Source organism: Chaetura pelagica, unplaced genomic scaffold (genome assembly GCF_000747805.2).
Source record: "Chaetura pelagica isolate M959 unplaced genomic scaffold, ChaPel_1.0 scaffold70, whole genome shotgun sequence".
NCBI lineage: Eukaryota > Metazoa > Chordata > Aves > Apodiformes > Apodidae > Chaetura > Chaetura pelagica.
In genome coordinates, this window is record NW_009952265.1 from 4,165,176 (window position 1) to 4,178,885 (window position 13,710).

Here is a 13,710-nt window from a genome sequence, read left to right on the forward strand (position 1 = left end):
TTATAAGTCTACTGGTTTTGCAGCTGGTAGCAGTTTCACTTTAGATATTGGATTCTTTGGAGAGCCTCTATAATGAACTCCTTTTCCTGGAGCACTTCTTGTGATTGTAGATTTTTCTGGGGCAGCACCTGTAATATTTATATTTGCATTAACTTTTAAACTTGATTTCACTGTTTCATGATTGGTTAGATCTTCTAGAACAGACTTGGATGGATGAACAGTCATTTTCAGTTCATTGATTCCAGCAGTTCTAACAGAAGCATCAGGCTTGACCGATGGATTTAGCTGCCTGCGACATGATTTGGATGTTAAGTCTAGCTGTTCATGAGATATAGAAGCTTGGTTGTATGTTCTTTCGCTCCTGAGTGTCAAAGACATGGAATTCCTTGAGGCCTTTTCTGTGCAGGAGGATAGTGCAGAATCATAGCTCAAAGATTTAACAAGTGGTGAACCAACATTACTTGCTTGAAGCAGCTGAGAGCTCACAGATGGTCTGTTAGCCTCCAGTAAAGAATTAATCCTTCTTACAGACTGTCTAACTGGAGTACGCTGAAACTTAAGAGGCGGTTTAGTTTTGCTTGCAGAACTTTGATCATTTAAGGAAAGCTTGTTGAACCATTGTATGTGGTCAGAAACCTTTCCATGGTCAGAAACTGTTGATGCTCTAGTTGAAGTTTTATCAGAATTTTCAGCTTGCAAGCATTGGTTGCCAACTTCATTTTGCGATTTAGGCAACTTTGAAGTAGGAAGCTGTCCTGCCACAGGAAGTTTAACAGTATCTTCTTCTAAATTACAGCATTTTGCCACACAGTTTTCTGCTGTCTGTGTGTGTGTTAACTCCATTTCCTCTTTTCTTCTAAGGGAATCTAATTTGTTTAAGGCATCTTTTGATGAACTCTTCTGAACAGTCAGCTTGTCTTCTCTGGCTATTACCTGAGGCACAGGAAGTTCTGTTACATTTTTTATATCTGGTTTCTGGACCTGAAGTTCAATCTCAATAGAAGTTTTGAAATGTCTTTCCTCCAAACCTGTAATTTCGTCTTTTTTTGATTGTTGTTTATCAGTTGCATCAGAATGATTAAATTGGTGCAACAGCTCTATGGATTTTGTATTTGCTAGACTTCCAGAAACTTCTTCAGCTACCAATTCTTTCCCTGGACTGAGCCCTGTCAGATACATATTTTCATTTGATGTTCCACCCACTACTTCTGAGAGAGAAGATTTTTTATCACCTATCAAATTGTGAAGATTACTTCCAGATGCAGAGAAGGCTTGCTTAACTTTCAGTAATGTTTCTGCAGCTGAATTACTTTCCTCTTCACAATGCAAAAGTTCTGAACGGTTGTCTTGTTTGCTTACAGTTGTGGATTTGAATTCACCTGGAACAACTGATGCCTTTCCAAATATGAAAACAGGTTCTGAAGATCCAGCTCCTCTTTTAGGGTCTCCTGGCAGAATTCCCTCATTGCTGCTGATTGCCTGGGAATCTGTAATAGTAGGACTACTCCATGACATTTGGCAAACTACTTTATCGAGACATTTTGGAGTTAGCAAGTTTTCTCCTGAGTTGCTCACGTTCTTTGAACCTTAAAATAAATATCACAGTGTTTATGAGTTTTATTTATGAGTGTTTATTGAGATTTTCATGATTATAAGCAAAATTCTTGCTAAAAAACCAACCCTAAGCAGTAGCGAATTTAAAGATGCCATTGCTCCCATTAGTTTCAGAGATGTGAAAACAGGTTGTAATATTAAGAATTCAAGTAATGTAACTCAAACTTGCTTAACTAAGAAGAGAGAACTACTGAAGTACACTAGAAGCCTGTCCTAAAGCAAATTTTTGCTCCAGGAGCCACTAACATTCAGCTAACTTTTGTTTTAATTAGAAGCACTTGTAAGCCAATTGCTTCTAGTTTTATCCATAAAGTTATTTTTGCTTTATAAAAGCAAAACTTTTCCCCATCTAGTACATTCTGTTAGATATTTACCTTTCTTGGGGAATTTTTCACTGACATATGGGCTGAAGAGTACATCTCTTTTTGCACATTCAGTTCTGCCTTCCAATCCTTGCTGACTTGCAAGACGTCTTCCAATATTTTCAGATCTATTACCAACTGCACAGCCGGATACAACATTCTTGAACAAAACAAAGGTGTTAATTACTTTCATATAAATTTATAATTTGGAATCTCTTTTAAAGAGGAACTTCTAGGAAAAAGCTATGCATATCAATTATAGCAGCATTTTCTTGGCCACACACTTCATATTCCCTTGATTCTCTGTAGATCTAGGTAGGCAACAAGCCACCTGCAGTAATGTAGGTTTAACCATACTCTGAACACAGTGATTCTGTGTGTAGGCTCTTCAAGATCAGAATTTCAGGAACTGAGAGACCTACTGATCACATGTGTTGTGGGTTGACACCCACAGGTAAGTTCCCATCCCACCACCACACTCCCTCCACTCCCTAGCAGGATGAAGGGGAGAACTAGAAAGGCAAAGCAGAGTGGGAGAAAAAAGAAAAAAACCAACCAACAATCCCAAACCTACAAGTGATGCAAAAGCAATCACAGGTGGACCAATACCCAGACAGCTCCTGAGCAGCAGCTACTTTGCAAAATCTCCCCTCATCCCAGTTTTATTGCAAAGCATAATATTATATGACATGGAATATTTATTTGGTGAATTCAGGTCAGATGTCCCAGCTGTGTCTTCTCCCAGCCTAACCCAGTCGGAGCTGATTGGTTACTGCTATGAAAATAAACCTACAGCTTCTTATACTTGATAGCAGGTCCAGTTATGCTGTGATCCCTCCATTACCAGTAAGTCCTTCCTGCTACTGGAAAGCAGTGCCCCAGACTTAGGATTAACTTCTGCACAATAACAAGACGACTGGGTTAGAAGCAGAACACTTACCATTTCTCTGTTGCTTTTCCCCAAACCAAATTTCAAGCGTAACGACCTACGAACCATTTCTTTTCGGCTAATCTTTGGAGAAAAACAACCTGTCTTTCCTGATTCAGCCCTGGCAGGAGAGATAGGAAGAAAAAAATACATTAAAAAAGCTCTTTTAGAGGGCAATAAAAACATTCTGATACCTATTTATGGTTATTTCCTCCAGTATTACTACTTCTATTGCCTTCTTGCCAACCTATTTTAATAGGTACTGCAGGCTACTATACCAGATCTTATTTTGTTTTGAGCCCCATTTTGCTACATGGGAAGATCTAGTGATTTTAAGATTACTTAAAATTGTAGTATGTTTTGAACACTAAAAAAGATAATTTAGAATAAATTATCTTCAGTTTCTGAGAATCAAGGCAAATTACCTGTATATTTTTTTATTTGCATATCTTTTACTTCTTCTGTTCCCTGTACTAGACAGATGATTTTCACCAACAGTTGAAGGAGACAGCGAGATTTGCGATGACTCAAGAGACACACAAGGGCTTGCTTCAAACTGAACTACAGAAACAAAATCATATTTACATTATCTTAAAACACCCACACTTTTTTTCAGATAAAGACTTAGCAGTTAACACCGTAAAGGACAGGTTTTTAAACAGCACAGATCTCTTTTCTTATTTTGTGGAGTGCTGGCTTAAAATTACTTTGACTTGTATTTGATATTAAATGAAGCTGTTGCTTGTAGCATCCAGAGAAGTGGCTGGATTGCAGTTAATTGCATGCTACTCAACGAAGTTTTCACAGTGCTATCGTCGGATCAGTTCCTCAAATTTAAAAGCTTACTAAGAAAAACTAGGTTTAGTCTTAATGATATTTACAGTGTGCTTTTTTATTTACCCAGCCAGAATAGGTTAAAGCAACAAAAAATTAAACAGCTGCTATTCTACTGAACGTTTTATGAAACAGATGCATCCATACTATCTTCAGGAAATGTCATTGCTTTGGTTTGCTTGAAACCAATTCTTGCATGAAACAAGAATTTCATGGTGAGCATGAAATTATTCAACAAACAAGATCAAGAAATTTATACCACTCAGTGGAGAAAAAAGAATTATCTTCAGGCAAAACAAACATAACCAATCTAGAAATTTATTTTTACTCTAATTTCAGTTGGCAGCACGTTAATTAGCTGAACAAAAGTAAGAGGATTTGCAATCAATCTTGACTGTTGGAAGCACTGTAGTAGAATAAAGTGGTATTAAAGCATTGTCAGACAAAACTGAAACTTTTTCTAAAGAATTCCAAAATTATTTAGCATCTACAGAAAACAAAAGGTGATTGGATTCAAGAAAGAACATTTTCAACAGCAACAATTACAGTTCATATAGAGCTAAGACCAGCTATTTAAGTATTCAGAAGAGAGACAGCAGCTACAACTTTCAAAAGGTGGCAAGCATAGACAATTTTCATGGATTTGTGTGCTAAGGCAGAAATGCCCTTGTAAGACCACATCTGGAGTATTGCATCCAGTTCTGGGCTCCCCAGTTCAAGAGCGATAGGGATATACTGGAAAGAGTCCAATGGTGAGCTACAAGGACAATTAAGGGACTGGAACATCTGTCACACGAAGAAAGGCTGAGAGACCTGGGGCTGTTGAGTCTTGAGAAGACTGAGAGGGGACCTTATTAACGTCTACAAATATCTGAAGGGTTTTTGTCAAGAATGGGCCAACCCCTTTTCAGTGGTGCCCTGCAGTAGGATGAGGGGAAACAGCACCAAGTTACAACACAGGAAGTTCCACCTCAACATGAGGAAAACTTCTTTACTGTGAGTGTGATGGAGCACTGGAACAGGCTGCCCAGGGAAGTTGCGGAGTCTCCTTCTCTTGAGACTTTCAAGACCTGTCTGGACTCATTCCTGTCTCATCTTCCCTAGGTGTTCCTGCTAGGAATCCAGGGGTTAGACTTGATGACCTTCAGAGGTGCCTTCCAACCCCTGTGATTCTATGATTCTTTAAAATGTGAGTATAACCTAGGTGATACAGAGGGACTGAAAAAGATAAATGGACATCGGATTGCAGATCTGAGAGATTAGTATAACAGAAAACATGAAACAGAATTCTCCTTTTACCCAATCCATGTAACATGACAGTAACTGATGAACGTAAGCATAGACTATTTACAAAGAGAGGAAAGTAGTGCAAGTAACCCTGTTAAATGAAGATTATCAATGACTGCTCAACAAGAACAAAAGACTGCACAGTTAAAAGTAAAAAACAACCACTTCAAGTAGCAAGGAAAAAAAAAGGGGGCAACATACCTGCTGCTGGTGTTGAGCTGCTGTTAAAAATACTACTTGGTAATAGCTCAAAAGCAAAACTATGCTTAAAAGATCGTCTCTTCTTGCTGGACAAGCCCTGAGAGCAATCAGCTGGAAGTTTACGCTTGGTACTTGGAGTAAGAAGCACTGGAGTCACTGATGACAGGACTGAAACTACAAAAACCAAATTGGCAATAACAGATTAAAGAGTTGAGCATTTAACAGAATATAAACGGTATTTGTGGTTTGTTTGTTTTTTCACTTTGAAGAAAAACAACAATACCTGTTGTAAAAGCTTAGCTGAAGTGCATGCATTTAAAGCAGGCAAAGCAATCAGTATAGCTTCAGGTTTGGGGTTTTTTTGGTTGCTTTTTCACAAGAGTACCAGAAAGGAAAAAACAAAATCACGTATTAATAAAAAGCTGTAGTCTTGTTCTGTAAGCTTAAGATACAGAGTAAAAGGATTTCAGTTGGCAGGTTCATTCACAAGGTAATGCTGCACTAGTGCACAAAGCGCAAGTTCAGTTATCCAGACCTAGAACTGCACAGCCCATTGCCACTGAGACGGCAGGTGCCCCAAGAGCAACAGAAAATGCAGTATCCTGAATAAATATGTTCTAGTTCTAAATAAATTCTAGTTCTTCAGTTAAAGAAATATGTAAAATAAAGTTGACTAATCCGAAAGATACTGCATAGGCTATATTAAGTACAAAAACACCAATACCTACCACTTCTGTCTTGTTGAGGTGTAGTGGAGGGTGTTCTGTTAGATTTAAGTTTATTCAATGCTCCACTAACAATATCTGAAATGCAAGACATACCGAGCAATCAAATTTAAATATGAAGTTTGTCTTGCTGTATTTTCAGCTCAAGTCTAACTGGTATTCTTTCAGAGAGAAATAAAGAAATGGTTGTTTTATATAAAGAAATCTCTAGTCCAGATCTTTTTACCAACATACCAATTTTGTTGCCTTCACAATATTTTAAAAGTTATAGTTCGCTTAATAGTTAAAAAAACCCAAACATGCACAGAAAACAAAAGTAGAAAATTATACTGCTCATTTTAAAATACATGCCTTGCCATTTCTTCTAGACAAATCTAGAAGTTATTAATTGAAGACATTCTCACAGAAAGTCGAAACAGCACCAAGTTACAACACAGGAAGTTCCACCTCAACATGAGGAAAACTTCTTTACTGTGAGCGTGATGGAGCACTGGAACAGGCTGCCCAGGGAAGTTGCGGAGTCTCCTTCTCTTGAGACTTTCAAGACCTGTCTGGACTCATTCCTGTCTCATCTTCCCTAGGTGTTCCTGCTAGGAATCCAGGGGTTAGACTTGATGACCTTCAGAGGTGCCTTCCAACCCCTGTGATTCTATGATTCTTTAAAATGTGAGTATAACCTAGGTGATACAGAGGGACTGAAAAAGATAAATGGACATCGGATTGCAGATCTGAGAGATTAGTATAACAGAAAACATGAAACAGAATTCTCCTTTTACCCAATCCATGTAACATGACAGTAACTGATGAACGTAAGCATAGACTATTTACAAAGAGAGGAAAGTAGTGCAAGTAACCCTGTTAAATGAAGATTATCAATGACTGCTCAACAAGAACAAAAGACTGCACAGTTAAAAGTAAAAAACAACCACTTCAAGTAGCAAGGAAAAAAAAAGGGGGCAACATACCTGCTGCTGGTGTTGAGCTGCTGTTAAAAATACTACTTGGTAATAGCTCAAAAGCAAAACTATGCTTAAAAGATCGTCTCTTCTTGCTGGACAAGCCCTGAGAGCAATCAGCTGGAAGTTTACGCTTGGTACTTGGAGTAAGAAGCACTGGAGTCACTGATGACAGGACTGAAACTACAAAAACCAAATTGGCAATAACAGATTAAAGAGTTGAGCATTTAACAGAATATAAACGGTATTTGTGGTTTGTTTGTTTTTTCACTTTGAAGAAAAACAACAATACCTGTTGTAAAAGCTTAGCTGAAGTGCATGCATTTAAAGCAGGCAAAGCAATCAGTATAGCTTCAGGTTTGGGGTTTTTTTGGTTGCTTTTTCACAAGAGTACCAGAAAGGAAAAAACAAAATCACGTATTAATAAAAAGCTGTAGTCTTGTTCTGTAAGCTTAAGATACAGAGTAAAAGGATTTCAGTTGGCAGGTTCATTCACAAGGTAATGCTGCACTAGTGCACAAAGCGCAAGTTCAGTTATCCAGACCTAGAACTGCACAGCCCATTGCCACTGAGACGGCAGGTGCCCCAAGAGCAACAGAAAATGCAGTATCCTGAATAAATATGTTCTAGTTCTAAATAAATTCTAGTTCTTCAGTTAAAGAAATATGTAGAATAAAGTTGACTAATCCGGAAGATACTGCATAGGCTATATTAAGTACAAAAACACCAATACCTACCACTTCTGTCTTGTTGAGGTGTAGTGGAGGGTGTTCTGTTAGATTTAAGTTTATTCAATGCTCCACTAACAATATCTGAAATGCAAGACATACCGAGCAATCAAATTTAAATATGAAGTTTGTCTTGCTGTATTTTCAGCTCAAGTCTAACTGGTATTCTTTCAGAGAGAAATAAAGAAATGGTTGTTTTATATAAAGAAATCTCTAGTCCAGATCTTTTTACCAACATACCAATTTTGTTGCCTTCACAATATTTTAAAAGTTATAGTTCGCTTAATAGTTAAAAAAACCCAAACATGCACAGAAAACAAAAGTAGAAAATTATACTGCTCATTTTAAAATACATGCCTTGCCATTTCTTCTAGACAAATCTAGAAGTTATTAATTGAAGACATTCTCACAGAAAGTCTCAGACTCACTTTACTGGGCAGCTCTCTTGAAGCTGAAAAAGCTCTTGGATCTTTGAAATTAGGCCCAGATAAAAGTATGAAATCTTGGTCTTGCAAATAAATAATATTCAACTTTTCTATTAACTACGTGTTTCTGTTTTAGGGTGATTGTTTCTTTGAAGGCAAAATTAAATCCAGCAGAGAATATGCATGAAGTTTTTTCTGCTTTTATAAGTGTAAACAAGAAGTCTTTTAATTACGTGCTATTGCAATCAACAATTATATTTTCATATTTTTAAAGCAAAGTTTAGCAAGCTACAAGGCTGCAGTAATTCTTTTATGATGTCTGGTAGATATCAAGCAAAGACTCGTCTTTGAAAACAGATAAAGTGTAGTAATACACTTTTTATTACATCTGGAAAAAGATTAGAAACTGCCTACTACTCTTCTGTAGAACCTCTTCTGTAGAATTAAAAAATTCTAACTGCTTTTCCTCCAAATTTTAACATTCACAAACATTTCTCACTTTGCAACTCCAGGAAGATGCCCCTTCTTCAGAATGGAAAAGTATATTACAAAAAACCCCATACCTTGACTAAACATATACAATAACAAAGCCTTAATTTCAATTACTGCCAAGTTTAATATTCTAGGCACATGAGCTAAACATACTTGTATTTTTATAGCAATACATATGAGATGAGTGTGTTACAGTGGATTTTAATCAAGTCAAGCATAAGTATTTCACAGTATTTCCCCTCAGAGAATATACCATTTAATTATCCATATTTGGAAAAAAACACACCTCTACTGAATAGCTAAACCGCAAAAAAACCCTCAAATATATCTATAATATCAGAGCACATAATAGCCAACAATATAAAATTTAGTTAACTTCAAACCACAAATTAATTATACTCATTCAGAAGACACACGGCATTTGTATCCTTGTCTTTTAATGGCTGATTTGTTACTGTGCAATATCTTTGAGAGTCCAAGAAGAATTTCAAAATTGCTAAAAAATTAAAATCTTTAAAATACTTTATCACTGTTTTGCAACAGGATCTGATGTTGACTCCACAAAAAGCTGGAATGTTTATGTGGCTTCATAAATCTAGATACAAGCAAATCAGCTTCTTTGGTGGACAGCAGACATACTAGAATCAACTCAGAGTAAATAACAAGTAAATTTATATAATTACTGAAGACTTGCACGGATTTTGCATATCAAACCCAACAAATTTCACAGACATCTATTCTGTTTGTGGAAGCAAGCAGCAGTTAGGATCAGCATACCTGAAGTCTCACAATAATTTTAGTTTCTGAAACTTTCACACAACATACCTACCCCCAACACTTCGGTGTCTCCTCTTTTTACATTCACTGGGAGATTCATTTTCACTGTCTTCAGGGCCCCATAACGACGGAGTAGATTGAAAGGCATCAACACCTAACATTGCAGGAATCTTTTCCAAAATAAATTTTGGTACTTGTCCTGAATTAGTTGAGAAATACATTTTTTGAAGTTATTTAAGAGGTTGAAAAGAAAAGCTGTATGTGCAACAAGACATTTTAATAAGAATTTATCATCTTACCAATTTCTGCTGCATGGTCAATAAGTGTTTGCACAACAGCAGCTTGCAAGCGAATTTTTTTTTCTGTACTGGTTGACATCTTCTCATTTTCATTCGAGTGCAAGAGGTTAGGAGCAAAAATCACTGCCAGATTACTGCTATCCATTCTGTTTTCATTCGATCTTAACAAGAAAAGATATTTTTACACAAATTATCAAGACAAACAGCAGAGAGACAAAAGAACAAATAAGACAAATGCAGTTGGGAAAAAACAAATACAGAGTCATTCACATGAGAGATAAATGTGCAGAGTTGTACACCCCAGGCTAGGTAACCACATGGCTATGATATTGAAATTAAGAGGTTAGAGACCCCAGTCAGTTTTGGGGAATGTAAGCTATCAGATAGTCACTCCTTTTGCTTTTCAAAGGAGAATGAGGAATGCAGCTATGAAAGAATGGAACAAAGTCAAGTGTCCAGCAAATTAGGGTTCATAAAGCAAACACTTTGGACTGATGAAAGAAAAGACCATGACTGAGTGTTAGTGAATGACTGCAGATAAGAACATTTACATTCATAAACTACTCACAGAAAATTACAGCAGCTGCCTGGAGAGAGAAGGCATTAAAGAAAATGGGAGCTGTTTACAAGCACTCTTTACACCAACCTTAGAGACACAATTCTCAGAAAGTTGAAAAAGTATCTCAAAGCTTCAATAGCTCTCTCAGCCATCAAACAGGACAGCAACACAGTTGCAGTTTTCTTCTCATTTCCTAGCTGCTGAGCTTTGAAAAGGCCTTCCTGCAGATGAGGTGGAAGGATGGGTTCTGGGAGCTCTCTGAAGAACTGTTTAAGAAGCCCTGCAACATCACATGGCAGCGCAGCAGAGAGACAGTTTTCACCTTGATCCAGTTTACTCTGCAATTGTTCATAAGAAACATGATTTGAAGTCTTCAACGTATTGTCAGATATCTAAGTTCAGGCATTAATACTCTAACTCATATCAGAAAAGACAATTACATCTTCCCTATTTTTAGTTTCAGCCTTGTCATGTTTTAGCCAAATACAGTATCTGCAAAGAGACACTGACGATGTTGTCAGACCACATGTCTTAATTTACAGGTTTCCCATGTACGCATCCTCCTGGGAGAACATTGCTAAACAAATATCCTCACAGTATCCAGAGTGCATAACTGCTAAAAAGTTTATTCAGTCATAAGTGTATTCCCACCATCTGAAAAGCCAAAAAAATTCCCAGAAAAAAAAGAAAAGTAAAAAAAAGTGAAGTTTGCCAGTTGCTGGAGTAGATCTTCTCTTCTAAAGCAGGTAATGTTATCAGTCTACTTCCAATATTAAAATGTGAATATGACTGAAAAGAGCCCAAAAACTAAAACATGCACATGATCAAGTGAAATACAAAGAGAGGCTTCAGAGAATACCTTTAAAGCTTTCAAACGAACAAGAGATCCAGACTTCCTGAAGAGTCCCTCAGTATGGACATGTTCTTCCAAATATTCACAAGTTTCAACAAGAAAGCTGAGGAAAGAATAGCAACATACTTTCGACATTCAACATAAGCCTTGTTTTCCCCAGAAAAACTATCTCATTATAAATAGCTAAAACATTATACATACATATATGTATATATGTATGTATATATATATATAGTTTTCTCAAGTGACAAATACAAAGACATACAACTGAATGACACCTGTGGCTCTGAATTCCCCATTTAACTTCTGCTTTTCTTCTCCTCCAACTGAAACTATTCTTTCATCCCACATTAAAGTTTTAGCAGGCCTGGAATAAACGTTATGGCCCCTCTCCTGACAAGATTTCAGGACTATACAGAGAGCAAAGTAAGTGTAAATCTAAATATACAGTGTTAACTTACCTTGGAATAAAACCGTATTCTGGCACAAATGATTGTGGTAATGCATGAAAAGATATCCCAAAGATTTTACCCTAAAATACAAAATGCAATCAATGTTATTCAAAGGTTAACAGGATTACCAACTTTACAGAAAAGTATATATTGCACAAAGTACAAACAGAAGTGTAGTTGAGAAGAAACAACAAAGTATCTCAGATAAGAGGTATTGTCAGGAAAAGCACTATGATCTTCAGATACTTTAGTTTACTCAGATTCTACTTACAGGTAACACCCTAGATTACTGTGAAAGAATAAGTTTTTCTGCAGCACATTTTGCACGTTCTATTTTATAAGGAGTGGGTTTGCTTATAAGGATATTTAACAAACTGTTCTGGAATCTCACGATACCTTAATTGGCAAAATTCTATTTTTCTTTAAAAAAAATCCATACAACAAACCTGAAATTATTTTTTCAAGTAATTTCTTCTTTGTCTGAGGCACTCCAGATTTCCATTTCAGGGAACATTAAACTCTGTAGAATAGTGTAGAAAACTGTTCTGAACTCTTCTACTTGGCATTTGTACTTAAGAAACTCTTTCATATTAGAAAACAAGCAATTTCTTTAGTCATTACTACTGATGCCTACCTACAGCGTTTTTTAAGGTTTACTAGGTCATGCATAGTTTTTTGAGTTATAAAAGCCTTCATTTCAATGTAACAACTCATATTTTTATTTCTTTGCCTCACCTCTTTTCTGTTTATATTTACAGTACATGCAAGACAGCCCCTCTCCCAACTGGAAAAGGATTGGGATCACTCTCAACTTGTCATTACCAGAGATGAATGCCCAATCTCAGTCCTTTATGCCTGAAATTCAAAGTGCTGACCATGTTGGAAAAACAGTTAATCAATAACTAATCCCTTAGGCCTTCTTGGTCCTATCTGTCCCACAGAAAACAAGCAGAACATAATAAGGAAAGAGAAGCAACAAGCGTTTGCCATTTGAATTCCAGGTTGCCACTAAAAGTAGAATAAGAAAATTAACTCCATGATATAAAGTTTTTCTATATTTACAAGGTTATGTAATAGATGATTCTAGTGGCCTCTAATTCAACAATTCAGCACTCAACACCACAGGTAGCACATAGACATTATATTAGAATCTACATACACATTCACAGCTCTTATTAACTTCCCTTCATATAAAAAAAACCACAACAAAGCACCTAGATTCATATGCTTGATATTAACAAGGGGGAAGAAACTAATTCTAACCTTACCCTTGCTCTCTCCCTTTCCAAACAGCCCAAGCCCAGTATGTGTTTTTACAGCTTCTTTAGCATATATTGACCTAGGGTTATCACAGCGTTTTGTAATATCTTCTCAGCAATGGAAACAGCCTTACAGAAAGGTCATTCTGAGAATGCCCAGTTCTGTGCTACATCAGCTACACAGGGATCTTGCTTAGGACACGAAAGTGCCTACTTCCATGCTCTATAAATTAGATCCTGCCAGATAATCAATGTTCTGAAGTGGATTTCAATGCTGTATAAACTAGCATATGTAAAAAATAAAATAAAATAAATTTGAGTCCTTAGACAGAAAGCATACTTTCCTCCAACAAGTTCAAAGTAGATATTTAATATAAAGGACAGATTTCATTCCTCAGAGCACAAGCAAATCAAGGCCAAATCTGCCTGTCTGAAAACACCCATCATTGCTTCTTATACCGAGAAATCCTGCAAATAAAGCCCTCCAAAGCAAAAAGTAAATAAGTAAAATAAAAGACATAAATCTTCTAGAAGATATAGTACCCTATTTATTCCAACACATATTACAATTACTAAGAGTTAAATTCCATAGTTGGTGACATTAAGCACAGAAAAGTCTAAAGGCTCTTGTACAGACCAGAGGCATGCATCGGTACCTCCGAAACATGCCGCTTCGAGATATTATCAGAGCACATCCACAACAAGAGGAACACATTCTCTTTCACCAGCGGGTCAGCCTTGCAGCACTGAGTTCCCAAACGGGCGAGGGGAATTCAGCCCCGCTGAACCATTCTCTCACTAAATCACAACACGGCTGTCCCCACCACCACCGCTGAGGAAAAACCCCGACCTTGCCCGCCGCAGGGATTGAGACGTGCCCCCACGAGGGGAGTGATGCCCCGCCAGGCCCAGCAGGACCCGCAGGCAAGGCCAACGATGCCGCTCGGCTGGCACCCGCC

General features: G+C 37.1%; 1 protein-coding gene across 1 annotated transcript; it reads right to left on the reverse strand.

The window, feature by feature from the left end:
• Positions 1–11,566, reverse strand: ARHGAP11A (Rho GTPase activating protein 11A). The gene is made up of 11 exons (XM_010007700.1): positions 11,502–11,566; positions 11,047–11,143; positions 10,275–10,525; positions 9,629–9,789; positions 9,382–9,528; positions 7,645–7,719; positions 6,917–7,084; positions 3,330–3,465; positions 2,917–3,025; positions 1,989–2,136; positions 1–1,586 (listed from the first exon to the last, which is right to left on the reverse strand). Exons 3-11 carry the CDS (start codon positions 10,337–10,339, stop codon positions 1–3), a joined length of 2,595 nt encoding a protein of 864 aa, XP_010006002.1. The 5' UTR covers positions 10,340–10,525; positions 11,047–11,143; positions 11,502–11,566.
• Between the last annotated feature and the right edge of the window lie 2,144 nt (positions 11,567–13,710).

Bases quoted from the DNA above. Each gene is read 5' to 3' on its own strand.
- ARHGAP11A (XM_010007700.1), bottom strand. From the start codon at position 10,339: ATGGCTGAGAGAGCTATTGAAGCTTTGAGATACTTTTTCAACTTTCTG. The intron at 9,790-10,274 runs GTTGGTGTAAAG...TTTCTTGTTAAG, and splicing joins CTGAGAATTGTGTCTCTAAG to ATCGAATGAAAACAGAATGG. The intron at 9,529-9,628 runs GTAAGATGATAA...CAACTAATTCAG, and splicing joins TGACCATGCAGCAGAAATTG to GACAAGTACCAAAATTTATT.